The 27,829-nt window shown below is 44.0% G+C and overlaps 1 protein-coding gene and 1 long non-coding RNA gene across 3 annotated transcripts in view; one reads left to right on the top strand and one right to left on the bottom strand.

Annotated features, from left to right (window-relative positions):
* Positions 1-602: 602 nt before the first annotated feature.
* Positions 603-23,932, top strand: LOC310845256. The gene is made up of 2 exons (XR_014564602.1): positions 603-671; positions 22,049-23,932. It is a non-coding gene; the product is annotated as an uncharacterized lncRNA (long non-coding RNA).
* PPM1A (protein phosphatase, Mg2+/Mn2+ dependent 1A) overlaps positions 23,332-27,829 on the bottom strand; it is a 35,790-nt gene continuing 31,292 nt past the window's right edge. Inside the window, exon 6 of one of the 2 annotated variants that reach the window (XM_083737150.1) lies at positions 23,332-26,100. In XM_083737150.1, the coding sequence (XP_083593276.1) occupies positions 26,071-26,100 (30 nt within the window). In that variant the 3' untranslated portion in view covers positions 23,332-26,070. Of the gene's footprint in view, positions 26,173-27,829 lie in introns of both variants that reach the window. The other variant, XM_083737148.1, reaches the window with a different exon arrangement.

Raw genomic sequence — 27,829 nt, 5'->3', positions numbered from 1 at the left:
TGCTGTTCTGGCTTCTGGGATTCAGAATATTTTTTTTCTTGTTTTCCTCCTCCAAAAACTAGGTGCGTCTTATGGTCTGGTGCGTCTTATAGAGTGGAAAATACGGTATATATTTCCAACTGCCTTTTTACCAGCGCAGCTTCCTCTGACTCCATTCCATTCCGGGATGTCATCCAAGTCTGTTATCTGAAGTTTAATGACGCAGCAACTCCCAGTCATTAATTGTCCAAACATTCCTTTCGAGCTTTAATGAACCAGTAGAGAGCCTGTGTGGTGTAGTGGTTAAGAGCTGTAGTCTCGTAATCTGGTGAACTGGGTTCGCTTCCCTGCTCCTCCACATGCAGCTGTTGGGTGACCTTGGGCCAGTCACACTTCTCAGAAGTCTCTCAGCCCCACTCACCTCACAGAGTGTTTGTTGTGGGAGAGGAAGGGAAAGGAGAATGTTAGCCGCTTTGAGACTCCTTCGGGTAGTGATAAAGCGGGATATCAAATTCAAACTCTTCTTCTCTTCTTCAGTACCTTCCAAGTTAATTGTTAGGCAAAACAATTGCCTTTAAGCAGAGGATTGACAACCATATGTCAGGAGTGCTCTGATGATATTTCCTGCTTGGCAGGGGGTTGGACTCGATGGCCCTTGTGGTCTCTTCCAACTCTATGATTCTATGAAAACTGTTTGCAATATTGCAGTGTAAATAAACTGTATTCCACAAATATCAGTCATTTGGCGACTGATCAGTTTTAATCTGTTTTTAAGCTGATTGTTAGTTTAACATTAATAAACTCCAGTCATATTAACACCTCCCTTGTTCTCTTAGGATGGCAATGGCGCCCACCGGAGAGGTGCCGGAACTGAGTTCTGGCTGGGGGGGGGGGAGCCCTGATAAACTCTTAATTTAGACTTGCTAATTTTCCTTATTAATAATGTTATAGCTTTATTTTTTAAAAAACAACCACTTTGATAGTTGGTTTGTTTTCTCAACAAGAGGTGAATAAATTTTATGAAATAAATAAACGTTATTGTTCCCTAAAGCAGGCACGTGCAACCCCTATATGTTGTTGGACTCTAAATCCCATTATCTCGCATTGCCAGCCTGGCATGATGGGAGTTGTAGTCCATCCACACCTGCAAGGCTGTGTGTTCCCCATCTCTGCCCTAACTCACCCCCCTCACAAGTTCGTGGGATCCTGGTCGTTGCCAGTACCCAAACAGACATGACAAATGGTTGACCACATTGAACAGTTTGACCTATAAAGACTTATTTATTTTATTCAGTAAATTTGCACACTGTCCTTCATCTGTAGATCTCTTGGGCGGTCCACAGCACAGAAATACAATGTGGGTCAGGACCTGAAAACCTCAAGGACCTCCTCTCCCCACGTGAACCAACCTGGACCCAGTGTTTGTCACCTGAGGCCCTCATCTGAGTGGTCTCTCTGAGGGAGCTGAGAAGAGCGGCAACAGGAAAACAGGCCTTTTCCGTGGTGGCTCCGGACAACTGGAATGTTATCCCCAGGGAAAGGCACATGATGACATCCATGACTGCTTTTAAGTGCCAGGAAAAAAATGTTTCTCTTCAGCCAGGCTTCTGGCCTTTAGCTCGGTTTTAGACATCGTAACCTCTTTTTAGTAGGTGGGATGTGTTAGACTGTTTTTTTCTTTTTGTTTTTAGTATACAAAAGTTTGCAGCTTTTGGATCTTTTTAGTCTTATGTTGGTTTTAATAAATTTAAAGAACATGGGTTGTATGTTCTTTAGAGAAGCTTTTAATGCTTAATAGGTTATTGTATTTTAGTGTTCTGTTGGAAGCCGCCCAGAGTGTCTGGGGAAACCCAGCCAGATGGGCAGGGTATAAATAAATTATTTTTATTATTTACTATTATTATTATTATTATCCTCATCAGGACTTTTGCTTGTACCAATCAATTTCCCCTCCTTCTTCTTGCATCCAACCCCATTAAAAATCTGGAGGGAGGTGAAGGGATTACCGGTAATTGAAATTGTTAACGATTAATATAGTATTTAAGAGATTTCAATTTTTATAAAGCAGAAAGCAGCAAGAAATATCAAGTAAAGGTATTGGAGAGGAGATCAGTGTAAATGAAAACATGAGACTTATGGTTTTGTTACATATGATTTTATTTTGGAGTTGTCTGCTTATTTTCGAGTTGTTTGTTGTAAAGAATGTATATTATGTGAATAAAAACAAAATAAAAAATAATAAAAATTTGGAGGTTTGGGGGAACCCCCGGGACACATTTGGGAGTTGAACAGGGGCAGGAGAAGGAGGGAGGAGACGCAGTTGCACGGACAGGGCAATTTCACCAGGTGCAACCCTATATGTCCCTCTGCGTGTTTTGAAGATCGCTCTCCGGGGCACCCGGTGAAGAGGGCTCTAATCCACGAAAGCTTATGGCACCGCAGCTTATACCTAGTAGAAGTACAGGAAAACACAGCTGTCCTCATTCAGCCAGAGACAGCTGCGTGCGTCTGTGCGTGTTTGTGTGTGTGAGGGACAGCCAGCACCCAGGCTCAAGTGTTTCCAGTGTTTACGCCTCTTCGCGACGGGGGATGCGTGGCGGGTGCTGGGAGACCGAAAGAGAGCGGGGAAGAAAGAGCGGCCTCAATCAGGCAGCGTTTTTAAAAAGAACATCCTTTTCACTGCGTCGTCAAACTCAATTAGAAGCAAAGGTTTTCTCTGTCAAGCTTCCTCTGCCCACCACCATCCGAGCCGGTCCAGGCCTCCATGCGGCCTTCCCTTTTGTGGCAGAGAAAGGCGCGGAGCAGGCCGTCCGTGGGGAGCAGGGCACTGTGTACAGTGGATTCCTGTCTCCTCCATTCTGCCGGCATAATGCGTTTTGTCAGGAGAACAGGACAACATCCTGAGCAGATTTGGCGAATTAAAGAGCGCAGCAGGGGAAGGAAACTTGTTGCTAGGTGACTGACAACTGCTGCATGTCACTCCATTTTGACGCCGCCGGAGGTTCTCCTCCCCCTGTTCCCCCCCCCCCCGCTTTTATCCTCTTGCTCTCCCAGCTCCAGCCTGGCCTTTTCATCGCCCTCCATAATTAACTCTGTTCAGACGATTTCTCCATTTGTCTCCCCTGTTCACCAAGCTCAGAGGGCTTCCCAGTCGCCGTTACCTCCACCCGGAGATACAAAAGACGTGCTCTGAGGCCTGCCGTTCTTGCACGCCCTCGCAAATGAAGACAGGGAGCCAAATTCATGGAGGAAAAGGACCACCACCACCACCACAACAACAATAAAATAATAATAATAATAATTTATTATCTATACCCCGCCCATCTGGCGGGGTCCAACCAGCCATTCTGGGCGGCTTCCAACAAAACACTAAAATACAATAACCTATTAAACATTAAAAGCTTCCCTAAACAGGGCTGCCTTCAGATGTCTTCTAAAAGTTTGGTAGTTATTTTTCTCTTTGACATCTGATGGGAGGGCATTCCACAGGGCGGGCGCCACTACCAAGAAGGCCCTCTGCCTGATTCCCTGTAACTTGGCTTCTCGCAGTGAGGGAACCGTCAGAAGGCCCTCGGCGCTGGACCTCAGTGTCCGGGCAGAATGATGGGAGTGGAGACGCTCCTTCAGGTATACTGGACTGAGGCCGTTTAGGGCTTTAAGGGTCAGCACCAACACTTTGAACTGTGCTCGGAAACGTACTGGGAGCCAGTGTAGGTCTTTCAAGACTGGTGTTATATGGTCTCTGTGGCCACTCCCAGTCACCAGTCTAGTTGCCGCATTCTGGATTAATTGTAGTTTCCGGGTCACCTTCAAAGGTAGCCCCACATAGAGCGCATTGCAGTAGTAAAAGCGAGAGATAACCAGAGCATGCACCACCCTGGCGAGACAGTCTGTGGGCAGATAGGGTCTCAGCCTGCGTACCAGATGGAGCTGATAAATAGCTGCCCTGGACACAGAATTGACCTGCGCCTCCATGGACAGCTGTGAGTCCAGAATGGCTCCCAGGCTGCGCACCTGGTCCTTCAGGGGCACAGTTACCCCATTCAGGACCAGGGAGTCTTCCACACCTGCCCGCCTCCTGTCCCCCCAAAACAGTACTTCTGTCTTGTCAGGATTCAACCTCAATCTGTTATCTGCCATCAATGGCTGGGCTCGGCCTCCACAGTAGGAGTGGAGTTGAATAACAGTTGCTGGCAAACACAGGTTTAGGGTGCTTAGCCTGTTCCAGTGAATTGTTTTAAGTCAGAGGGTGAGGAATGCTTTTTGGCCCTTGGCAACTTTCAGGGGGCCACAGCCCTGTGTTGGAGGGGGCCAGAGGCAAAGTAGGCGGAGCGACAAATGTTAATTTTAAACTTTAGCCGAAACGGGCATGTTTCAGCCAGGCAAGAACCACTCAAAGAGGGAGCAAAGTGGGGCTGGTGAGGCATGGGGCCTGTGGCAAGAGTCCCAGAGGCCTGGCAGAGAGACTTGGAGGCCACATCTGGGTTCCCCTGTCCTCTTTTATAGTTACGCCACATACCACCTTGGTCACTACAGATAATTGTACTAGATGATCCTTGGGATCTCTTCCAACTCTACAATTCTACGATTTATGGTTTAATAGCGGTTTATAGATGCTCTGAGGAGACTCTTGAGAGTCCCATGGACTGCAAGAAGATCAAACCTATCCATTCTGAAGGAAATCAGCCCTAATTTTATTTATATATATATATATATATATATATAATTAGTTTTTTAACATACCATTTTCAACAATAATTAAACTTTTACTTTTACATGTTATTCATTTTTTTTTTACTTCCATCAGTCCTGTCTGAAAATTTTCCAATCTAATCTCTTAGTATGCATTTCTTATTTTCCTTATTACATTTCAAACTCATAAACAATATCTCTCTCTTTTTCTACTTTGTAACACTTCATGTATTTCTCCTTACAAAACTTCTTGTAGTCCTACTAGCGTAATTTGTTGATTACAGTTGCTCTTCAAATAATTCATATACTTCTTCCAATCTTCTGTAAATCTCTGGTCCCGCAGATTTCGAATCCTTCCTGTCATTTTGTCCAATTCTGCATAGTCCATTAATTTTGTCTGCCATTCCTCTTTCGTCAGAATTTCTTCTTGCTTCCATTTCTGGGCTAACAGCACTCTTGCCGTAGTTGTTGCATATAAGAACAATTTAACACCTTGCCTATTAATGTCTTAGCCTATAATACCAAGTAAAAATGCTTTTGGTTTTTTAAAGAATGTATATTTCAACATGCTCTGATTATAGCTCGGTTGGTTTGTGCATGGTGCTGATAATGCAGAGGTTGCAGGTTCGATTCCTGCATGGGACAGCTGCGTATTCCTGCATCGCTAGATTGACCCACAGGACCCCTTTCCAATTCTACAATTGTATAATTCTAAGAAATAAATTGTCGACTTCCTTAGATGCTCCCATTTGATTTAAAAAATAAAATAACTTGTGGAACTTTTAATTAGCGCATTGCCGCTCCCCCCCCGGCCCCACCCTGCGATGAGGTTTCTCAGGGGAGGATTAGCCGACGTTCACTTTTCACCAGTTTTGCTGAAAAGGTTAATAGTTCAGGGAGTGAAGTTAGTAGCAAACAGAATTCCCCATGGCTAATCCCCCCGCCTTGAAAGGCGAGGGGGCTTTTGTGCTGACAACCGAGGGGGAGGTAATGAGACTCTAGTACATTCTTAAAGCTCGCTTCATTCACTCCTCCCTGAACGAGGCCAAGCAAAAATTAGAGCCTATAGGTGTTTTCCGTGGCTCTTTCACAAGCAGGCCTCCTGACACCAATTAAAGAGATTATGTCATCCGCTGAAAAGAAAAGCCGTAACTTTTGTGTGCTAAAGCCCCGATTAGGGGAGACGGGGTCACCGGGCCCAACAGAATAGTGGGTGACCTTAGCTAAATTAACTTCAGAGCTCAATTCCTAATTAACTGTTTTCAATGAAAGAATGTGTAATTTCAGGCAATTGGCCACAACATTAACTGTTTTTCCAAGAAGTTGAGTAACTAGGCAAGCAGGTGGCACTTTGTTTGGACTTCCACGCAGTGCAAAAGCTGCAGTCAAGGAGACGGGCAAGACAGGGGGAGCCAAAACAAATGGTTGGGGTGGGGGGGTGGGGGAACAGCATAGGGGACAATTGGGAACGGCGGAACTCCCTGCCACCAGAAGGTAGCCGATTTCAAAAATATTCACCAGGGAAGTAGGTGAACCTGTCTAAATTATGCCCCACGAAACATTACTCACACCAAAATTCTCCGAATTTTGCAGCGCCGTTCTGGAGACGTGCAGAAATGCACAGGTAACACGGGTAAATAAATCCATAGATTAGTTAAAATAACACACAAGATGTATTATAATGGGGGGGATAGCTTTGCAAAAATGTGCAAAATGGCAAAGAAATATGTGTGTATTGGGGGAATTAGGTGCTGAAATGTCCTTGAATTTTCACGAGGGCTTAAAAAAAATGCAAACATGTGTGGAAATGTGGAGAGTGGAAGATTAGAAAATGATAAACTGAAATGGCTAGCTGCACCCCCACCTACAGGGGAGTCGGGGCTCAGCGGTATAGAAGTTGTTTTGTGTGGATAAAGTCCCAGTTTTAAACTTCCTGCACCACCCTGGATGGAACTATCAAGGCCTGTGATGTTTCTGGGAAGCGAACCAGCCATATTGAATCAGAATAATATCCTGCTCTATTCTTTTATTATTACATTTTTAAAAAATTATTATTTGCTTATCACATTTTAATCCATAAAAATGTCTGCCTCGCCCTTCACTGCCAGTGAATCCCAAGGCTAGGTCCACCATAAGCAGATAATAAAATCACTGAGATAATGTCAAATCCCCCACGGAACAACCTGAGAGCTTTCGCTCGCTTAATCTGCTCCATCCTAATAATACAACATGATCTCATATAGTTCCACTTTATTCTTCGCTTGTCAGACCTCACCTGGAATTCTGTGTCCAGTTAGGGGCATCACACTATTAGAAGGGTACAGTCAAATTGGAATGGATTTAGAGGTTTACCCGGACCCTGAAATCATCGTCTGAGGCCCTCCTTCGTGTGCCTCCTCCATGTGAGGTCCAGAGGGTGGCAACACGAGAACGGGGCCTTCTCTGCAGTGGCTCCCTGTCTGTGGAATGCTCTCCCCAGGGAAGTTCGCCTGGGCGCCTTCATTATACACCTTTAGGTGCCAGGCAAAAGCGTTCCTCTTCAACCAGGCCTTGGGCTGCTTAACATCTTATAACCTTTTAAATGTATTCGTGGGGGAGGTTATTGGTTTGTGGGGGGAGGGTTGTTCTTTGTTTCATTATGTATTTTGTGTTTTTATCTATTTTTTTTATGTGAACCACCCTGAGATCTACGGATGAAGGGCAATATTTTGAAAGACAGTCAGGGTATCTATGTATACATAGGGGTACATAGATGTATACATGCACCAGTGACTTATATAGAGTCAGTTCAACCTAGGTCAGTTTCATCCACACTGATTGGCAGCTGTTTCATAGAAGGCGGCATTTCCAGGCGAACCTGGAGTTTAACCCCAGACCCTTCTGTATGTTTCACTTTTGAGCGACAGCCCCTCCTGTCTCATTTATGGAAGACGGGTTTCTCAATGGATATGAGCCAAAGATGGCTAAATGGAACCTGCATGTTCAGGAGAAGGCTACCTCAGAATATCAGGTGCTGGGGAGCTCCTAGAGGCAGCAGACCGGCCTTTGTTTCCAACAGATTTCAGGAGCATCTGAAACGATGACCAGTGCACACCTTTGAAATGTTAGAGAGATGAGACGTTAGTGAGTGAATTGCAAGAGAAGTTCCGGATTTTTACAAGGTGTGCATCTCTTCCGACCCAGTTCCATTTCTCTAATTGCTGGAGTGTGAATTCCAAGCAGAGCTTCGTACAACTTAACTCTACAAAGGTATTTAATCTCAGCTTTCAGAGCCATTTTCCCAAGTCCCTGAGACAAGGTATGGGAGCCTCCTAGTGTTCAGTTGCGGTTCAGTATATTAAAACACCATTCAGATGCTTATAAGCATCAGTCCCCATCAATATTCCTACACAGAGAACTGGCAAATTCAGTGTTACGGGAGATTCGAGATCATCAAAGGAAGTGTTGTGCCACACTTTCCAGTGCATTGCATCGTTTTTCTTGTCACAAAAAGTCCAGCTTTTTGAAAATCAGGTTTGTTGCACAAAAGTTGTGGCAAGAGGTCCTATAGGCTGAATGAGCAGAAGAGGATAGGAGTGGGATATTGCGCTAGATGTGATCTTGTTCAATACATGGTTTGATAAGAAGGAGATCCTTGGGGTGGATAATTCCCCCCGCCCCCATTTGCATTTTGCACTTCCGAAATCAAATCTGCACTTCTGAAACCAAGATGCAAACTCCAGCCCTCTAAAAATGCCACAAACCTAGACAGAAGAGTTTGCTGGGTGGGTTAGCGCCACCATGCTGGCTTCCTAGCAGGTGAGTCACGGTTGCTTACCGGGAAATGGAGGGATGAAGTGGCAGAGAGGTAGGCAGGGTGCAAAAGCCAATTCAGTGTTCCTGCTAGGGCTTTTGCACCACGCTGACCTCCCTGCCTCCTGCTAAGCAACAGTTATCCATTTACCAAAAAGGTTGCACAGTGGCTCCACCCCACCTGCTAAGCTGTTTCTGGCTAAATTAATGGAGGAGGGAGTAAATCTGGGACGCAAGGTGATTTTGGACTACAACTCCCATCATCCCTAGCTAGCAGGACCAGTGGTTAGGGATGATGGGAACTGTAGTCCAAAAAGCAGTGGAAACCCTGCTTTAAATGGATAAAACAACCCCACTACTTTTATTTTTTTATGCATAATAATAATAATAATAATAATGGCTGTTATTGAAATATTTATCATCTGCCTTGCCATTTTTTAAAAAAGTGTTCCAGGTGGCTTTAAAAGTGCTAGTTTATAGGTATTCACATACATTCAGATCTCTCTCAAGGTCATTATCACAGTCATCGTAACCTATTGCAGATAAAAGACACATCTTTGACTCTATAACAAACATGTGAGCAGACAAGGTCCTTGCCTTGAACGCCGCACAGTCTAACTCACAGAGACACAATATTGTCTTCGGCGTGGGAACACAGGGAGATGCTCCCACTCTCTGCCCCTGGGACACAGGCAACCAAAATCTTCACAGAGATATGCAGAGAGGTGCGGACATGAGATCAGAATCGGTGGCATCATCAGGGCAGGAAGTCCAGGGCCCTAATCAGCAATGGGCCTCTTAAAGCACCAGAGCAGCTGACCACATTTTGGATAGCTCCGTTGGTTAGAGCATGCTGGTGCGGATAATGCCAAGGTTGAATATTCCTGCATTGCAGGGGGTGGGACTCAACCACTCAGGGCCCCTTCCAACTCTATGAAGAAAGTGAAGCCATAAACATTTTTCTTCTTCTTCTTCTTCTTCTTCTTCTTCTTCTTCTTCTTCTTCTTCTTCTTCTTCTTCTTCTTCTTCTCCTCCTCCTCCTCCTCCTCCTCCTCCTCCTCCTCCTTCTCTTCTTCTCTTCTTCGGCGATCTGTAGCTGAGTAAGATTGTCTTCCATAAACACGGTTTTAACAATGAGTCTGTAAGTGACTGGGGAGGCCTATTCTGGATCCACACATCCTTCCACAGTGGGGACATTGGTTTCCAGGCAGGAGTTGGTCACGGTGTGGATTTTCCAAGCATGCCTTTCTCTTAACACGTCTCTCCCTTGAGTTCTGAGTTCGAGTGTCTTCAAAGCCCATGACAGCTTTGGTAAAGGCTGTTCTCCAACTGGAGCGCTCACAGGCCAGTGTTTCCCAATTGTTGATGTTTATACTACTTTTTTTAGAGACAGTCTTTAAACCTCTTTTGTTGACCACCAGCATTACACTTTCCATTTTTAAGTTCGGAATAGAGTAGTTGCTTTGGAAGACGATGATCAGGCATCCGCACAACATGACCAGAGTAAAAAAAATCACTTAACTGCAGCACTGCTCCAAATCAAAGAGCTGAGACAATCCTGTATGTTGCCAAGCTTTTTTTTTTTTAAGTTGAGCATTTTCACCTACTAGGAAATTGTCTTGCCTGCTCCACGAGGCATCATCAGGGGGCAAGAATTAGAAAAATCCCAACCTATTGGGTCAAAACAATTGAAAGTGCATCTTGGAATTCCCCCTTTCTGCACTGAATTATGGGCACACAGGAAACCGTACCAGATCAGGCAAAAGAAGAAGAAGAAAAAGAGCAAAGATCCCAGTCCTTGGGGGACTCCACTTCCCATTTCTCTCCATTTTGAGATTTCTACTCTCCAACCCCTCCGGCCACCCATCTAATTGCCGCAGACCAGATAGCCCCAAGCAGATGACGTCGACTCCTAGGCACTAGAATCCTCCGCTGCCTGGGCTGCCAAGGGCGTCAGATGCTCAGCGACATAATGCATTGGGTCCAATTGCCACAATGGCACAGCTGAGTCGGAAGTAATAGTTGCTGATCGCGCCTCCGACTGAGCCAGAATCCCTCATAACACATGAAACAACAGCCGTGCACAGGGAAGACGCAGAGGTCAGACAGAGCCAAGGAGATGGGGGCTGGGGGGGGGTGCGTGACAAAAAGCATTATTCTAATGGCCCTTCCTGATCAGAGTAGAACAACTGTGTCGCAGTTGCTGTTATTGCGGTTACCTGCATTGGGCCGCTCCATTTGCAACGTGTAACAGGCCCTATTTGTGCTCGCTACGGTTTGCGACAAGCTCGCACGGCCAGCTTACAACACATTTCCATTTACCCCATCGAGTCCAAACACGGCAAGCCTGCTCCCCTGGCGGCTACCTGGTAGGCCTCTCGGAAATCGCAAGCGCAGAGCTGACAAGGTTTATCTCTTAGGAGCATCTTCGGAACAAAAGCATTTCTGGCTCGGCCTGGAATAAAAACACCGCCGTCTTGACAAAAGAGTGTTCAGAGCAAAGGGTTATTAGGCACAAACGGGTGTCGTTCAGCACTGGTGCGTGAGGACGGGGGGGGGGGGGAAAACACAGAAACAGACATGGATGCAGAAGTAAACTGTTCCCCTTCCCATCTGCAGAGCACTGACTGTTTCCTGCTCTTTAGCGGCAGGCAGAACCTTTGACTGTGACGAAGGTCCTTTCCATGCCTTCATAATAGCCAGCCCTACTCTCTCCATTAATCACAGAGTTAAGGCAATAATAATAATATACCACCCTTAATCAAAAGTTCCCAGGGCAAGATAGAAGTCTGAAAATTTATCAGGACAGGTTATTTTTTTTGTAAATAATTTTTTATTTGGTTTTCAAAAATATAAACATATAGCAAAACCCCATTCAAAATCCAAATATCAAGATTGCTCTGAATCTCCTGGCTTCACCCCATCCCTTCCATGGGTCCTATTGGTAATATTTTCAACTGTATATCAATACTTCTCCGATTGTTTGTCTTTCTAAATTATCCATACGTTCCATTATATTACAAGTGTGGTTAAAATCCTGCCAATGTTTCAACCTGCTTACAATGATCTCATATATAAATTACAAACTTCTCCCCTTCTTTTTTAAAGTTGTTGTCTTCTTGATTTCTGAGCTTCCCTGTTAGTTTTGCCATTTAAGCATAGTCTCTTCCTAAGTTATTTGTTGTTTACTGTAATAATTCTTTTCTCAAAATTTATCTTCTGCACCTTGAAAATAAAAACTCTCTATCATCTATCTATCTATCTATCTATCTATCTATCTATCTATCTATCTATCTATCTATCTATCTACCTACCTACCTACCTATCTATCATCTATCTATCTATCTATCTATCTATCTATCTATCTATCATCTATCTATCTATCTATCTATCTATCTATCTATCTATCTATCTATCAGCTAATCTATCATCTATCTCAGGGCAGTTCACAGAATAAAATACAAGATAAAACACCAGTAAATTATTAAACCAAGACAACAAAACAATACCCCCCCTTCCCACAGATAAACTTAAAAGGCTGAAGGATATTAATGAGCCCAAGGCCTGGTTAAAGAGAAATGTTTTTGCCTGGCACCTAAAAATATATAAAGGCACCAGACGAACTCCCTGGAACTCCATAGACGAGGAGTCACTGCAGAGAAGGCCCTGTTCTTGTGTTGAAACCCTCCGGAACTCACATGGAAGAGGCACACAAAGAAGGACCTCAGAGGATGCAGGCAGAATATGGGATGTTTATACAGGGAGAGGCATAACACCAGAGTGGCCCAAGCACCCATCAGCAACAAGATGCAAACTGAGCAATTTCTGCTGGAGATGGGCAGAATCTGTTGGGATGCGAAGATGCTAAAGGAGGATGTATTTATTACAGCCGTACCTCGTTACGAACTTAATTCGTTCCAGAGATCCGTTCTTAACCTGAAACTGTTCTTAACTAGAGGTGTGCTCTCACTAATGGGGTCTCTTGCTGCTGCTGCTGCTGCGCTGTCGGCACACGATTTCCGTTCTCATCCTGGGGCAAAGTTCTCAACTTGAGGTAACTCTTCCAGGTTAGCGGAGTTTGTAACCTGAAGCGTTTGTAACCTGAGGCATTGGTAACTCGAGGTACCACTGTATTGACCTTCCTTCCTCATGTTTGTGGGTTCAGCAGAGTGCCACCCCTTTGCAGCTTACAGAGAAGCGCAGAGAGGGCAGTTTTACCCTTTTACTTTAAGTAACCCAGGATGCTTTAAGGCAGACTGGGTTTTCCTCCTATTTCCCCCTTAAAATAACAGTCACACAAAAGGTCTTTTAAAAAGAACATTTACTCATTCAGAATGCTTGTTTAACAGTAACAGATATGGCACCTTTTTCAGGCAGGCTTCATTTGGTAATTCAGCCACAAAGATACTAAAGTCTAGCTTAAAATGGAAATGGAAAGAGACGGAAAGAGTAAGAGCTTGCCCAGGCAGGTAGAAGAATATATAGCTATGCCTTCCCCCATCAGGGCACAGTGGGAATGTCTCTCACAGAGTCCTCTCTAGCGAGTTTACAGAAAACTCTGTGAGCTTCCACTCCTATCATGTGCCTATCTGGCAAAACATAACTTGTTGGTTTGACTGCATTTAATATCCCACAGAATACCTCAAGGACTGCCTCTCCACATATGAACCAACCTGCACTTTGCAATTATCATCTGAGGCCCTCCTTTGTGTGCCTGCTCCACCAGAGGTCCGGAGGGCGGCAACACAAAAATAGGCCTTTTCTGTGTTGGCTCCCTGTTTGTGGAATGCTCTCCCCAGGGAGATTCGCCTGGCGCCTTCATTACATCTCTTTCAGTGCCAGCCAAAAACGTTTCTCTTCAACCAGGCGTTCGGCTGATTAACATTCTATGGTCTTTGAAATGTATTTGTGGGAGGTGAAGTTATTGGTTTGTTTCTGGTTTAATACAGATTTTGTATTCTCATTTTGTATTTTTCTGTTGTGAACCGCTCTGGGCTCTTCGGATGAAGGGTGGTATACAAATTCCGACAGCAGCAACCACAAAACAGCAACAACAACAACAGGGTCAAAGCTCTAGGACAGCCGCAAGTGCTGCTGATACAACAACAACAGCAATTCATTATCACTTTATTTGTAAAAAGCCTTAAAGCTATCAAGTATTTTTAAAAATACATGAAGATAAAATTAATTGAAAGCAAAGCAAAATAAAACAAAACACCCAATGACAAGAAGTAGGGCAAGTCCTATACCATCTTACTAAAAGTTTAGCACCACAACAGAGGCTACCCACCCCTCAAAGTCTGAGTGAATAGAAAAATTATTGGACTGGCACCTAAAAATGGACAACGATGGCACCTAGCCCATTTCCCTGGGAAGAGCCTCTGCAAGTAGGGGCCACCACCAAAAAAGCCCATTATTGTATAACTACCCTCCACACCTTCTTTGGATGAGGCAAACATGGAAGGGCCTTTGAGGAAGACGGCAGATTATAAACCATGAGTACAGAGGGCAAGAACCCCTTGCCTTTGTGTGTCAAGACCCCACAACCACCCCCTCATTGAAATGAAACACACAGGACACCAATATTAGGTTAATGTTATTGGGCAAATTTTGGCCACAACTTTATTGATTACAGAATGTGAGCGGTATTGGCTTAGGTATTGAATGGACCCGACTATATCTGACTTCTGCTCATTGTGCAGGGAGTCCGGTAAGGGTAAACCACCAGAAGGGTAAACCACCAACTCGAGCTCCCCCAGGTGTTCCCGATAGGGTCGTGTCACACCCCCAGATTCCTTTAACAGGATACCCTTAAGCTTGGAGGGGCAGGTGATGGCCCCACCTCACCTCCCCCATCATAGGGTCCAACAATGCCTAACCGCAAAACCCTACAAAGTTGTGACGATTGCTACGAGGTAGGCGAAAAGCAAATGGCCCCATGCCAATTTTGCAAGTGGAAAAATTCCTACCAGGCCCCTCAACGGCGACTAACCGAGGTCCATAGCAAGGCCAAGAAGAAAAACCTGCAAAATAGGGAGGGAGGGAGGGAGATCGAAGAGGCTCCTGCCTTGGCTTAAATGGTCCCACGCCCCAACCAGCCAGCGGATTGGCTGGCTGGTCGCTGATGCGGCCGGGATCCCCTGGGCAACGCAGGACTTCGTCCCCGCCCCCGGAGGAGAGTGGGTGGCCACGCGGTCCACCACAACTCCTCCCCACGGTTTAGTGGAGCGGACTTCCTTGTCTCTAGGGTTATCCTACTGCGGTTCAGAGAAATATCTCCATTTCTGAAGAGCTTGGCGTTTCCACTGTCGCTCAGCTGCACCGTCATTATTTAGTGGGCTGTATTTAAAGGGCTCCCCAAGCGTGTTAGCAAAACCAAACCCATCTTAGCAATAAATCAGATGCGGGAAATCCTACTTCACCACCGTTAAGTGGGTCCTGCAAAGATAAGGTTCTTTGAAGGTCACGTTTTGAGAACCTCTTTTTCTTCTCCCTCCCCTTGTCGGCGGTGGTTGTTGCTCAGAAAGATCAGCGGTTCCTGACCTTGACAACAATGCCCCCGAGGGTTAGCGACAACCCCTTCTGTATCAATGCACATGGCGAGAGCCTCGTGGGGGTTGCACGCCTTTGATAGCAGGCAGCCTGGCTTTTCTTGACAACTCTCCGAGCAAAAAGATTTAATCCATCTCTCCCAATGTGAACTGGATCGCACTCCGCTGACATTGGATCCCATGCCCCAGGGAGAACCAAGCTGGGTGCTGTGTGGTTGTATTAGTGTGACTTTAATGGCTAAGCAGGGCAACCGGGCTTGACAAGAACTAAATAATACAAGCAGGGCGGAGGAGAGAGTAACATACCAAAGTCTATGGATTTCCTGGCATGCTAAAATATTGAAAGCCAACAAGACCAAAAGCTGTGGGTGAGCTAGGTTTCAGCTCCTTGTTAGGATGTAAACAAGAGAAGATCTCCCCCAACCAACTCTTAGTACTGGAGGTGGTTCGCAGACACCAGGAATTATCTTATCCTCCAATAACTGCAATTTGCATTTCAAATGTGAAATGTGATTTCAGTCTGAGCGCTTTAGACACATGGGCATCTCCTGCTTAGTTTGGAAGCGTGAAATCTCCTAAGCTGTCCAAAATTGGCTAGGAAAACATACTTTGCATGGCATCGATCAGATGCCATCAGATCAGAGTGGCTGCGGAAACCCAGCCAGGCAGGTGGGGCTACCTTTGAAGGTGACTCGGAAACTACAACTAATCCAGAATGCGGCAGCTAGACTGGTGACTGGGAGCGGCCGCTGAGACCATATAACACCGGTCTTGAAAGACCTACATTGGCTCCCAGTATGTTTCCGAGCACAATTCAAAGTGTTGGTGCTGACCTTTAAAGCCCTAAATGGCCTCAGTCCAGTATACCTGAAGGAGCGTCTCCACCCCCATCATTCTGCCCGGACGCTGAGGTCCAGCGCCGAGGGCCTTCTGGCGGTTTCCTCATTGCAAGAAGCAAAGCTACAGGGAACCAGGCAGAGGGCCTTCTCGGTAGTGGCGCCCACCCTGTGGAACACCCTTCCAGCAGATGTCAAAGCGATAAACAACTACCTGACATTCAGAAGACATCTTAAGGCAGCCCTGTTCAGGGAAGTTTTTAATGTGTGATATTTTACTGTATTTTTGGTTTTTATGGAAGCCGCCCAGAGTGGCTGGGGAGGCCCAGCCAGATGGGCGGGGTATAAATAATAATTATTATTATTATTATTATTATTATTATTATTATTATTATTATTATTATTATTATTATTAATATTATTATTATTGCTTAAGTATGCCATTCCATCGCATGTGCCAGATATCCAATGCCAACCACTGTACAAATACTGAATCTCCAATGGTTATTCAAGGATTCAAGAATTCAGAGGGAATTTTAAGGAGTAGATTTGGGAGCAGATTCTGGGTTGCAGCGTACAGATGGGGGAAAAAGAGTAGTCTAAAAAGGGAGGGGGAGAAGGAGCAGCCTGCTCAAAAGCACAGCATTGATGGAAGCAAAGTTTTCAGGGAGGTGGAGGGGCTTCTGTTCTTCATCTTCCAACACCCACCAGGTGCAACGCTAAAAAACTGGACAAAAGCAAGGAGATTTCTCAGGAAAGAAGGCAAAAGCCAAATAGTGCTAGTTCAATCAAAAGGAGACTCCCGGGTGGAATCTTTGTTCCTGCTGCATCAGATCTCGTTCCACCGCAGTCATGAATAATCACCTGGATTTTCTGCCCATCTTCGGCTCCCCTTCCCACCGACCCCATTTCAAGGAGGCAATTAATAGCGCCAGGTGCAACTCTTCTGCCTCATCTCCCAGGACTTCCCCATTGTACACGGCCGAGGTCCCCACCTCCAGAATTTCTTTGCAGAAGCCTCTTTCCCTTGGTGTGGCACTCCATCTCTGAGGACTCCAGCACAATGGGAAAGGAAATTGAATGTGGCCACGCTCACAAAGGAGTTACGCTCTCCTGCCTCAGGTTCCCCCTCCCCACCCAGTAGCCCGAGGGCATGCTTTGCTTCATCTAGTTGTGCCACAAAGCTGGAGATCTTTGCTAGTTTATTTAAAAGAAAGCTGCAGTGGGAGAAAAGCACAGTGTAAACTTGCAGTCGGGTTTAATTCTTGCACAGCTAGGTTCGCCAGCAATGACCACAGCGACTAACAGCTAAATTAAGAAATCAATTTCTTATGTTGAAGATTTGCCCAGCCAACTCAGCCAAAGGTGGTCCTTTTCGTGGTAAGGCATCTAAAACAGCACACAGCATTCCCAGTGTGGTCTCAACCATATATTTGTATAATGGCCTTACGGTATTGGCAGATTTTCCTTTCCCAATGATCCCTCGCATGGGATTCTTCTTCTTCACAGGTGCCACAGTGGATCAACATTTTCATCAAATGATCCACTATTCAGTACGTTTCCAAGCACAGTTCTAAGTGTTGGTGCTGACCATTAAAGCCCTAAACGGCCTTGGTCCGGTATATCTGAAGGAGCGTCTCCACCCCCATCGTTCTACCCAGACACTGAAGCTGAGGGCCTTCTGGCAGTTCCCTCCCTGCGAGAAGTGAGGTTACAGGGAACCAGACAGAGGGCCTTCTCAGTGGTGGCTCCTGCCCTGTGGAACACCCTCCCATCAGATGTCAAAGAGATAAACAACTACATAACTTTTAGAAGACATCTGAAGGCAGTGCTGTATTGGGAAGTTTTTAATGTTCAATGTTTTATTGTGTTGTTAATGTTTTGTTGGGAGCCATGAGATGGGAGGATAGAAAAGGCTGTCTCAAGCGCTACAAGACTGCAGTGACAGCCTCCTTTGGCAAACTGACCCTTGCCACCCACTTCTCAATTATAAAAATGACATGTAGCTGCCATCATCTAATCATGCTAACCACAAGACTGCCTCACTCTTACTGAAAGAATCCCAGTATCTAGGGAAGAAGCAACATTTTAGTATTGCGTGTCTGAGCTGGCACAGGTTGGTCAAGTGTGAATGAAACAAAGGAACGGATTCTGAATGAAAAATGAAATTTATTTAAGGAAAGCGCAGCTTACTTGGAACTAAAATTTAAAAGACCACTTTTAAAAACTGTAACAGAGAGGCATAAAAATAGAATTCTAAAACATTCCTTAGGCCAGTTTTCACCAAACTGGGACCATCCAGATGTTTTTGACTACAACTCCATCCATCCTAGGCAGTTGTGTTATATTCCTAAACCTCAGGAGGACACCAGGTTTGCAAAGGCTGCTACAGGCATTTTTCCTTCGCGTGTCCATACTTAAATCCTTTTACCTTCACAAAATTCCCAGCATGTTCCCATCTTATTTTATATTCCCCTCCCGTCTTTGAAGTGACTGCACTGGAGATGGGGAATATGGGCTCAGAGATCACACACCCTTCGATACATACCATATTTTTTGCTCTATAAGACTTACTTTATCCCTCCTAAAAAGTAAGGGGAAATGTGTGTGTGTGTTATGGAGCGAATGCAGGCTGCGCAGGTATCCCAGAAGCCAGAACAGCAAGAGGGATCGCTGCTTTCACTGCGCAGCGATCCCTCTTGCTGTTCTGGCTTCTGAGATTCAGAATATATTTTTTCTTGTTTTCCTCCTCCAAAAACTAGGTGCATCTTGTGGTCTGGTGTGTCTTATAGAGCGAAAAATATGGTAATCTCTGAGCCCAGACCCTTCCCCTAATGCTTGTTTAACAGATGAAAGAAAGGCTGTGTCTCCTCTTTGCCCCCGAGGACTCGGGGATAAACTTTTCCCAAGACCTAGTCCCTCCACTCTATTCCAGAATCAATACATTGGAGAGGAAAATGCAGCCACCTGGGTTATCCAATGCATAAGATACCTTGTGAAACTTACCAGTGTCCCTACAAAGATGGTTTTGGGTTCTAAACAGCACTTTGTGCTCATGGCTTTGCTTGAAAGTGGTGGATTTAAGTGGGGAAAATGACCGTTAAAGGCAAAGCATAAAAAGTGCAACAGGACTGCAGAAGAAGGGAGAAGTTGCAGCCAGATGTTCAGCTGGCACACTTGCAAGTTTTTCAGAACATAAAATAACCTGGAGGTCATCTTTTTTCAAATGAAAGCAAAGGCACATACAGGTAAGGGGGAAACCTAAATAATGTAACCTGCGGATGCAAAGCAAAGCAATTTGTGGTGTACAGAGCTTTGCGAGAAAAAGAAGTTTATACACTGGAACTGTAAATAGAAAAGGTATGGCGGTGCAGGTGTGTAGCCACAGTAAGGTAAAGGTAAAGGGACCCCTGACCATTAGGTCCAGTCGCAGATGACTCTGGGGTTGCGGCGCTAATCTCGCTTTATTGGCCGAGGGAGCCGGCGTACAGCTTCCGGGTCATGTGGCCAGCATGACTAAGCCGCTTCTGGCGAACCAGAGCAGTGCACGGAAACACCGTTTTCCTTCCCGCCAGAGTGGTACCTATTTATCTACTTGCACTTTGACATGCTTTTGAACTGCTAGGTTGGCAGGAGCAGGGACTGAGCAACGGGAGCTCACCCTGTCGCGGGGATTTGAACCGCCGACCTTCTGATCGGCAAGTCCATGGCTCTGTGGTTTAACCCACAGCACCACCCGCGTCCCTGTAGCCACCCTACAGGTGTGGAAAACTTGTGTTGAACTACAACTCCCATTGTCTCTGCCCAGTGACCAGTGGCGTAGCGTGGGTTGTCAGCACCCAGGGCAAGGCAAGTAATTTGCGCCCCCTAACCCTAACCCCCAGATGTTGCGCCCGGTGCGGCCGGCCCCCCCCTGCACCCCCCCACACTACACCACTGCCAGTGACCATGTTTGCTGGGGCTAATGGGAAGTGAAGTTCAGAAACAACTAAAGGTTCTCCCATAGTGTGCTTGGACTTGATGTTTAAGACAAATTGTGCTCCTCTGGGATGATGCTCACATGCAAAGCAAGAACAAGTGTGCTAAGCTCTCTCGTCTCCACCTCTACGAGTCTTTCAGGTGCCACAAGACCTAAGCAGATCCAAAACTAAAACAAAACCACCAGACAAGAGTATAACAAAGTTGGCTTTGGATCGCTGAAATTAAACAGGGCTTTGATGAAACTGCATGCTTTCTGACAAGCCGGAAACTGGGCAAGGGGCATGGCTACCAGGAAACAAAACTAACCAGAACACAAGAAAGAATACGGTTGTGAGATGGAGATTACATGTTAATAGCAATGATTAACCAACATTAAGGGGGGAAGTATATAGATCACAACTTAAAAAGAGCCAGTCAGGCATTAGGGCAGCCTTTGCAAATCTTGCGTGTTTTGGACTACAACTACCATCAGCAACAGGCAGCATGGTTGTAGTCCAACAAAACATCTGGAGAGCATCAGGTCAGCAAAGGATGGATTAGGGAAAGGTGGAAGCGCTAAATTGTCTGCCTCTTCCCCTCTTTCTGGAAAGCGGCAGCAGATTATGACTCACAGAGCAGAATGATGCATTTTTCTCTGCGTACCTTTTTAAAAAGTATGTTTCTGTGAATGCTGAAAATCCAGGCAAGTGGTCTAATATCCCTAGCGTGAAACGAGGCCTTGGTCCACTAGAACAGGGGTCAGCAAACTTTTAAAGCAGGGGGCCGGTCCACTGTCCGTCAGACCTTGTGGGGGGCCGGACTATATTTTTTATGGGGGAAAGAGAGAACGAATTACTATGCCCCACAAATAACCCAGAGATGCATTTTAAATAAAAGGACACATTCTACTCATGTAAAAACACGCTGATTCCCAGACCATCTGCGGGCAGGAATTAGGTGGTGATTGGGCCGGATCCGGCCCCTGGGCCTTAGTTTACCTACCCATGCACTAGAAGTCTTTCTCAACCTTGGGTGCTCGGATGTTGTTGGACTACAACTCCCATCACCCCCAGATGGCAGGAACCAGTGGTCAGGGATGATGGGAGTTGTAGTCCAACATCATCTGGGGACCCAAGGTTGATAAAGGCTGCACTAGAAGGAAGCACTACAGCCAGCTCTATAGCACCCCACAGACATGCCTGGAAGCAGCTACAGCCATTTGGGCCAATGCCCTGTGGAATTAGAAAAAACAAACAAACTACTGTTTGTGGGCAGTTTTGCAGAAACACTGATATTTGCTGATTTGCCGTTCCTGTTTTAAAGGCTTGGCTGAGAAAAAGAGTAGAGTGCATTCTGCTAGGGCATTTTAAATGGCCATCTCAGCAACATTATTTGACAGCTTCCTTAAGAGTGCATCTTGCAGGACAAATTGTTTCCCCCACCTATACCCTCTAACACCAGCCATTTCACATCATTTAGCCTTCCTCCACGAGTGCACCATCTCATGCCACCACTGTGGGAGAAATCATGGGGCTGTTTGATCTTAATCCACCAGATGTCTCTTTTTAAATATCTCCCTGCCCAGGGCAGTCTGCAAGCCAGTCTCTTGGCAGGCTTAGAATGCAGCACAACTGCTTTTTCCAAAGGAAGACTGGACGAAGGGCTACCAAAAAATAATTCCCTGCAGAGATATAAAAGGGGCTTCTAATGTTTTAACGTTGTATTTTAATCTTTTTTAAATTGTATTTTAATCAACTTGTTTTTATTATTGGTTGTTAGCCGTCCTGAGCCCGGTCTTGGCTGGGGAGGGCGGGGTATAAATAAAAAAATATTATTATTATTCAAAAAGGATTCACCTATTGCGGGAACTTCTCTCCTGCTTGATCAGTTATTACTCCAAACAATAGCCTGAGATGCGGGGGTTTTATTTTCCCCTATGTGAGGATGATGTCTTTTAAACTGAATACAAATCCACCACTGCAAATATCAAAATGCATGAAATGACGGGGACAAGGGAGAATAAAACAGGCCACACCTTGCAGTATATAGATCCTCGGGATGCCTCAGCAAACAAAATGCTGTGGCTGAAAAGCTGATTTGGATAGGCATGCCAATCAGCAATCTCTGTGATGCAGGATCCTTCCTTTAGATCAGGTACTGAAGGTTAGTTTTCGAAAATGGCCATGATGCATAAATTTGTACTTGCATCAGTTTATTCCATGCACCACAGAATCTCAGGTCTAACATGGACTAACAGAAATTGTAACAGCAGCCCAGTGCAGTAAACTGGACTGAGTGTGAAATCTCGGACGAGTTCAACCTCCATTCTGCCATGAAATTTGATGGGTAACTCTGGATAAATGTCATCTGTCCAAAGCTGTTCAAGAAAGAGTAAGATACAAATATTAGAATTGTGCAACGTAAGCTATGTTGCTTGGGACGCGGGTGGCGCTGTGGGTAAAACCTCAGCGCCTAGGGCTTGCCGATCGCATGGTCGGCGGTTTGAATCCCCGCAGCGGGGTGAGCTCCCGTCTTTCGGTCCCAGCTCCTGCCCACCTAGCAGTTCGAAAGCACCCCTAAGTGCAAGTAGATAAATAGGTACCGCTTTATAGCGGGAAGGTAAACGGCGTTTCCATGTGCTGCGCTGGTGCCGGCTCACCAGAGCAGCTTCGTCACGCTGGCCACGTGACCCGGAAGTGTCTCCGGACAGCGCTGGCCCCCGGCCTCTTAAGTGAGATGGGCGCACAACCCTAGAGTCGGACACGACTGGCCCGCACGGGCAGGGGTACCTTTAAGCCATGTTGCTACCCTGTACTTTGAATTCTATGAAGGAAGCACAGAACACGCTGATGACAAATGGATGAAATTTTCTCCAATTCGGATTTCCAGATTGATTAAAATGACAAAAAGGAAAACCAGGCTACTGCTCTGAGCCAGTTGCATTTCTGTATTAAGCAGATATAACACTGAGTTATACCTTGGTTTTTACAGAGGGTTCTAACTCCTGAGGTTAGAAATATCTAATTCTTCTACGTTTAAGTGCCTGGCTGCATGGAGCCTCCTCGCATGATGAAACTACGAATTTCAGGCACTGAACTATTTCAGTAGCTGAAACTCATTGTATACTTTTTTTTTTTAACTGCTTAGGTGCACGTCTGAACAAACATTAACCACAGGGGGGAAATGATACCTGTAGAAATGAATGAAAGCTTGTGTGGCCAGCCCAATTTTGTTTAATGAATAGGTGGAATTGTGTAAAAAGCTACAATATAATAGGAGCTTGATATAGGCCAACGGTATAGGTCAGAACCCACGTTCTGCAAACCACAAGATGTGGAACCAACTATAACACATACTGAATTCAACAATGTGGCCTACTGTAAGTGTAACTTGGTATTATTAATGTTCAGAACTCACTGATAGATCTAAACTGTAATGGTCAAAGTTAAGAAAAATATACAGAGCAGTATGGACGTGAAGCAAAAAGCAAAGGAACAAAATATTAACACCTTACAGGTAAATTTGGGACCATCATATTACTTTATTTCGTCAGCAGAGGCATCCACTCCTCCCCTCCAAGTTAGGGAAATAAATAGCACACAATTCTTCAAAACTTTGCTGCATTGCCCCTGAGGTGTTCTAAATTTTTTTTTTAGCATTTTTTAAAAGTTGCAAAAACGAAAAGTGCCTTTTTTTGCAGACGAATGAACAAGAGTGAGCAAGCGCCTTTGCTAGAATATGTGGTGCATTGATTATATGGATTTAATCTCATTTTGGTATACATAGAATAGCAGTGTATTTAGCAGGCATAACTAACACAGTGCTTTGACCTCTTCAAAGTACCAAATGTAAGGGAGGGGGGCCCTACAACTGCTGTGCCTCTTTTTTTTTTAACCCTGCCTCCCCCCCCCTTCAACCCCTTTCTTAGCACTAGTAGAAACAGCAGAAGAATTGTGTTTTTGTATGTTTAAAGGGTGCACCTGCCGTATGTTTTAAACATACGCTATGTCATTATGACATTTAAATTATTGTTTTAACATATGGCTTTCCACTTGTGATTTATAAAATATTTTAAACTTTTCAGTTTCCACAGCCTGAAGTTCTGCCAAAAAAAAATAAAAATTAAAGAACTGCACTTCAGTTTGCACAGAAAAGGGAGCAGTTATCTTACCAATCCTGGAACCACTTTAACATTCTTTACTAGCTGACCTTGTTGTATTTTAAATACAGGTCTCTGAAATAGGTTCTTGTGATCCTATACGTTTGACATCTTTATAGTCTGAACTCAACAAAACTGTACATTTTAACCATTTATTTGTATGTAGGGGAAGGATTGGTTCTTTAACCCAAAATCGCTATAAATTTATAAATACAAATAGTGCTTAAGGTTTTTCTTCATGCTTTAACAGGGTACAAACTGATTACAATGATGTCAAGGTTAAGCACCTCACACAAACAAGAGGAATAAAATAAAAGTGTTTGCTGGTATAATGCTATCCTTAGTTGAGACATTATTAAGTTACTTTTTCACTGTTCAACACTGTTCAACACTCCCTAACTCTGCAACAGTTTTAAGGCTATATATACACACAAATGTATATTTCCAAGTTGGGGGGGGGGGGGAAGACAGATATAGAAAAACGCATTGTACATTGCTTCCTATAAAAAGGTATATTTTACACCTTTTTAAAAAAATTTCTAGCTACATTGCTACAACCTATTTATATATTTTGTTGATTTTCCTTTGGAGGGGGAATCTGTTGACTGAAAGATTAAAGAAAGCTACATATTGATCATACAATATTCTCAACATAAAAAGGGACAAAATACAAGGTGCACGAAACAGTAGTTCTGCAAACACGACTGATTTGAAAAGTTATCTTTGAATGTTCAATAGGAGAAAAGTCAAATTAGTTTTATTACTTTTATGATTTTTTTAAGAATTAAAATTTAATCTCAACAGTTAAATATTCTGAACATGCTGTATTTCAAATCTCACATACTGTTAAAACACTAGTTTTTGTTCTAAGTCAACGGGGCCATATAAAACATACCATAAAAAGTAAGATTGTCAGACTCTGACAAATGAGTTTTCATTAACAAGAGGCAAGTATAACTTCACATGATTCTCTCAAATCAATAATCTTGAAAGAAACTCATGGGGGGGGATTTCATTTCTGATACCATATTACGCCTGCTAACTGGGGAAAAATATCCACCTGTGCCTTGGGCAACAGCCAAGAGTTTTTCCCATTTCATAAATGGGCAATTAGTTAATAAAAAATATTTATCCACATGACATCTCATTTACAAGCATTTCAAAAGACAAGGGAGAAAGTAGTTACACATATATTGTTAAATTTTGTTGTTTGTTAAATCAATCTTTATTGATATAATGGAATTCAAAGTATTTTACTTGGAACAGCAGCCAACCCAGCCAATCAGGATGATAAGAATGCTGCAGGCTTATACTAAATAAAGACATAGCCTCTTACATAACTGAAAATTAACTGAAGGTAAAGGTTTTTTTAAAGGTGCAAATAATCAAGGCATTTTAACCCCCATGATCTATATTTCACTGCCATGTTGCAAGGTTGGCAAACCTGTCCCATTTGTTCACTGAACTTCCCATATATTTCAATAGGATTTTTAGATCCCGCAGGAATTATTATTTTTTAATCAAACAACTAAAAGTTTGATGGAGAATGAACTGTTTTATCAGTTATTTTCCATACTAGAATTGCAATGATCTGCCTTTATATAAAATAGCCTTTACACAATTTCTATATACCTCCTGAGCGCTTAGCTTAGCTGGCGAGGTTGCTGCTCCCAGCAATCCAGAACCACAAATGTGAATGGAAAAGGGCTAGATTACTGTTGTTCAAAGCAACAAACCAAGCATTTAATCTAACCTTAATCGATGTAAAGCAGTTCATCATTAAATAAGCATTTTGTACAACCACAATTGCACTTTACAAAACAAAAATCATACAACATAAAATTGCTTAAGAGTCCAATTTACAACATATTGGTTTCAATATCACTTTTACAGAAGTCTGTTTTGCAATAGAAAACGAAAAGGGGAAAAAAAGATCATCAGTTCCTGGGCTAGGTGTTGGGACTTCTGCTTCCAGGTGTAGTCACTTTCGCCAACACATCTTTTCCCCTTCAAGTAAGGTGGAAGATGGATGTTAGGGTCACTGTGGGTAGGGTGCAATTTCCATCAGGATGGATGTAAACTCCAAGCTTAGATGGCAGTTTTACCACATATCATCGGTTGATGCAGAGTCCTTAAAGAAAAGAGAAGGAACCCTTTAAAGTCTGGAGCGCCCAAAATTACAGCAGTTTCTGGATAATCCAGACTGAAAAGGGTAGATACGGCAATAATTTTAGGATTCAGGTGTTCTTTATGTTCTGAAGAGCTTTACTCTGGGAACAGTAATTTATGAGCATTTAACAAGGTAAGATACCTAATACACAAAAGCTATTTAGGTCACCCTTAAATATACCCCTGAACATAAAAGCAGACTATTTTCAGGTGTCAATAGTTAAATTTTCAGCTTCTGCCTTAAACTAAAAGTTATTCACACATGTTCTCCTACAGTTTTTCAGTTTTCCTATTCCATAATGCAAGCTAGAAAGCAGGTTTCAGTGAAATCAACAGAACATCCTTAGAATTTAAAATCTAGGTACTCTAGTAGAAGTATCTTTTTAGATGCTATTAATAGAAAACAGATATTGTCCAACTGTCATTCACCTCTTTTCCTTAGTCATGTTGAAATGCTGAACAAGGCATTTCTGTGCCACATGCCAGTTCTGTGGAGATGAAGAATGCCTTGACTCACCAGATGGAAGACATCACCTGGGTACTAAAGTAAGCAGCAGCTTCAGGTGTTCAGTATCTGATGTAACTCAGCACTTCATAGTCACAGTACTGATATGCACTACTACTGCACCCTTTATTTATCCAGATAAAGATGGATTTTTCTACCCCTCTGGCATTTGAAAGCAAAGCGTTAAGAGATTTAAGATTTCTAGAAATGTTGAAAGTAGCTAGGAGAAATGCAAATTAAAAAATAGAGGCAAGAAATGCTTATTTTCATATAACTTTTAGTATGTTTTATGTATAACTCTGCAAATTAAATTGCAGGGTTTGATATGTTTACTGAACCCAAAGGCACCTAAACATCTTGGGTTTTGTGAAAACAGGGACTCTGGCTTTAATCTCCCCCACCCCGAAATCTACAGCTGTGCAGGACTTCAACTGTGTTTAGGTTCCCTGAACCCTAATTTTGGCTTGTCATTGTGTTGAAACCACAGTTAATAACAAACTTCGGCTAATTTAACAAACCAGCTTCATAACTTGTGGTTTGAAGTTGGCTGGATGTTCAAGCTAGTTTGCTACAAATCACGTGGTCAAGTTAAAGGCCAAAGCCTTCTTGCCTGTCCACTCACGGAGGTGGTGTGACATGAAAACACTATCATTGTAACAACCAACTTCAAAAATGGTCTCTTCCAGCGCATTTCCCTACTCCTTGCCTTCTCTCACACAGCTGGGGGAGAATTAAGAGATTTTGCTTTCCATTTGGACCAATTTGGGATTGCAAAGTCTTCTAGCATGGCAAATTGTGTCTGGCACTAGCTATGGTGGATTTCAGACAAGCAAAATTCAAACCAGTGTTTCTAAAACAGGCTCATTTAGACGGATCACGTTGGTATGAACCACATATTTGTCTCCAAATGACATAGAAAACATTAGCTGGCTTAGTGAAGGCTTCTGTGGTCATCTTCCCAGTCACATGGGACAGGGAGAGGAGAGTGCATGTTCCTAAATCATGTCCCACTAAGCCAGATATGGGGAACCCTTTGGCCTACAAAGATCACTGAATTACAACTTTCATCAACCCTGGCCATTCTTGCTAGGGCTGGTAGGAGTTGCAGTTCAGCGACATCTGGAGCACCAAAGATTCATCACTCCTGCATACTGCACCCCAATGCAGTCAGCAACTAAGGAAGGGT

Source organism: Podarcis gaigeae, assembly GCF_964106915.1.
Source record: "Podarcis gaigeae genome assembly, chromosome: 1".
NCBI classification, from domain to species: domain Eukaryota; kingdom Metazoa; phylum Chordata; class Lepidosauria; order Squamata; family Lacertidae; genus Podarcis; species Podarcis gaigeae.
Note: the sequence above shows the minus strand (reverse complement) of the source record. Positions and strands in the feature narration are given on the sequence as shown.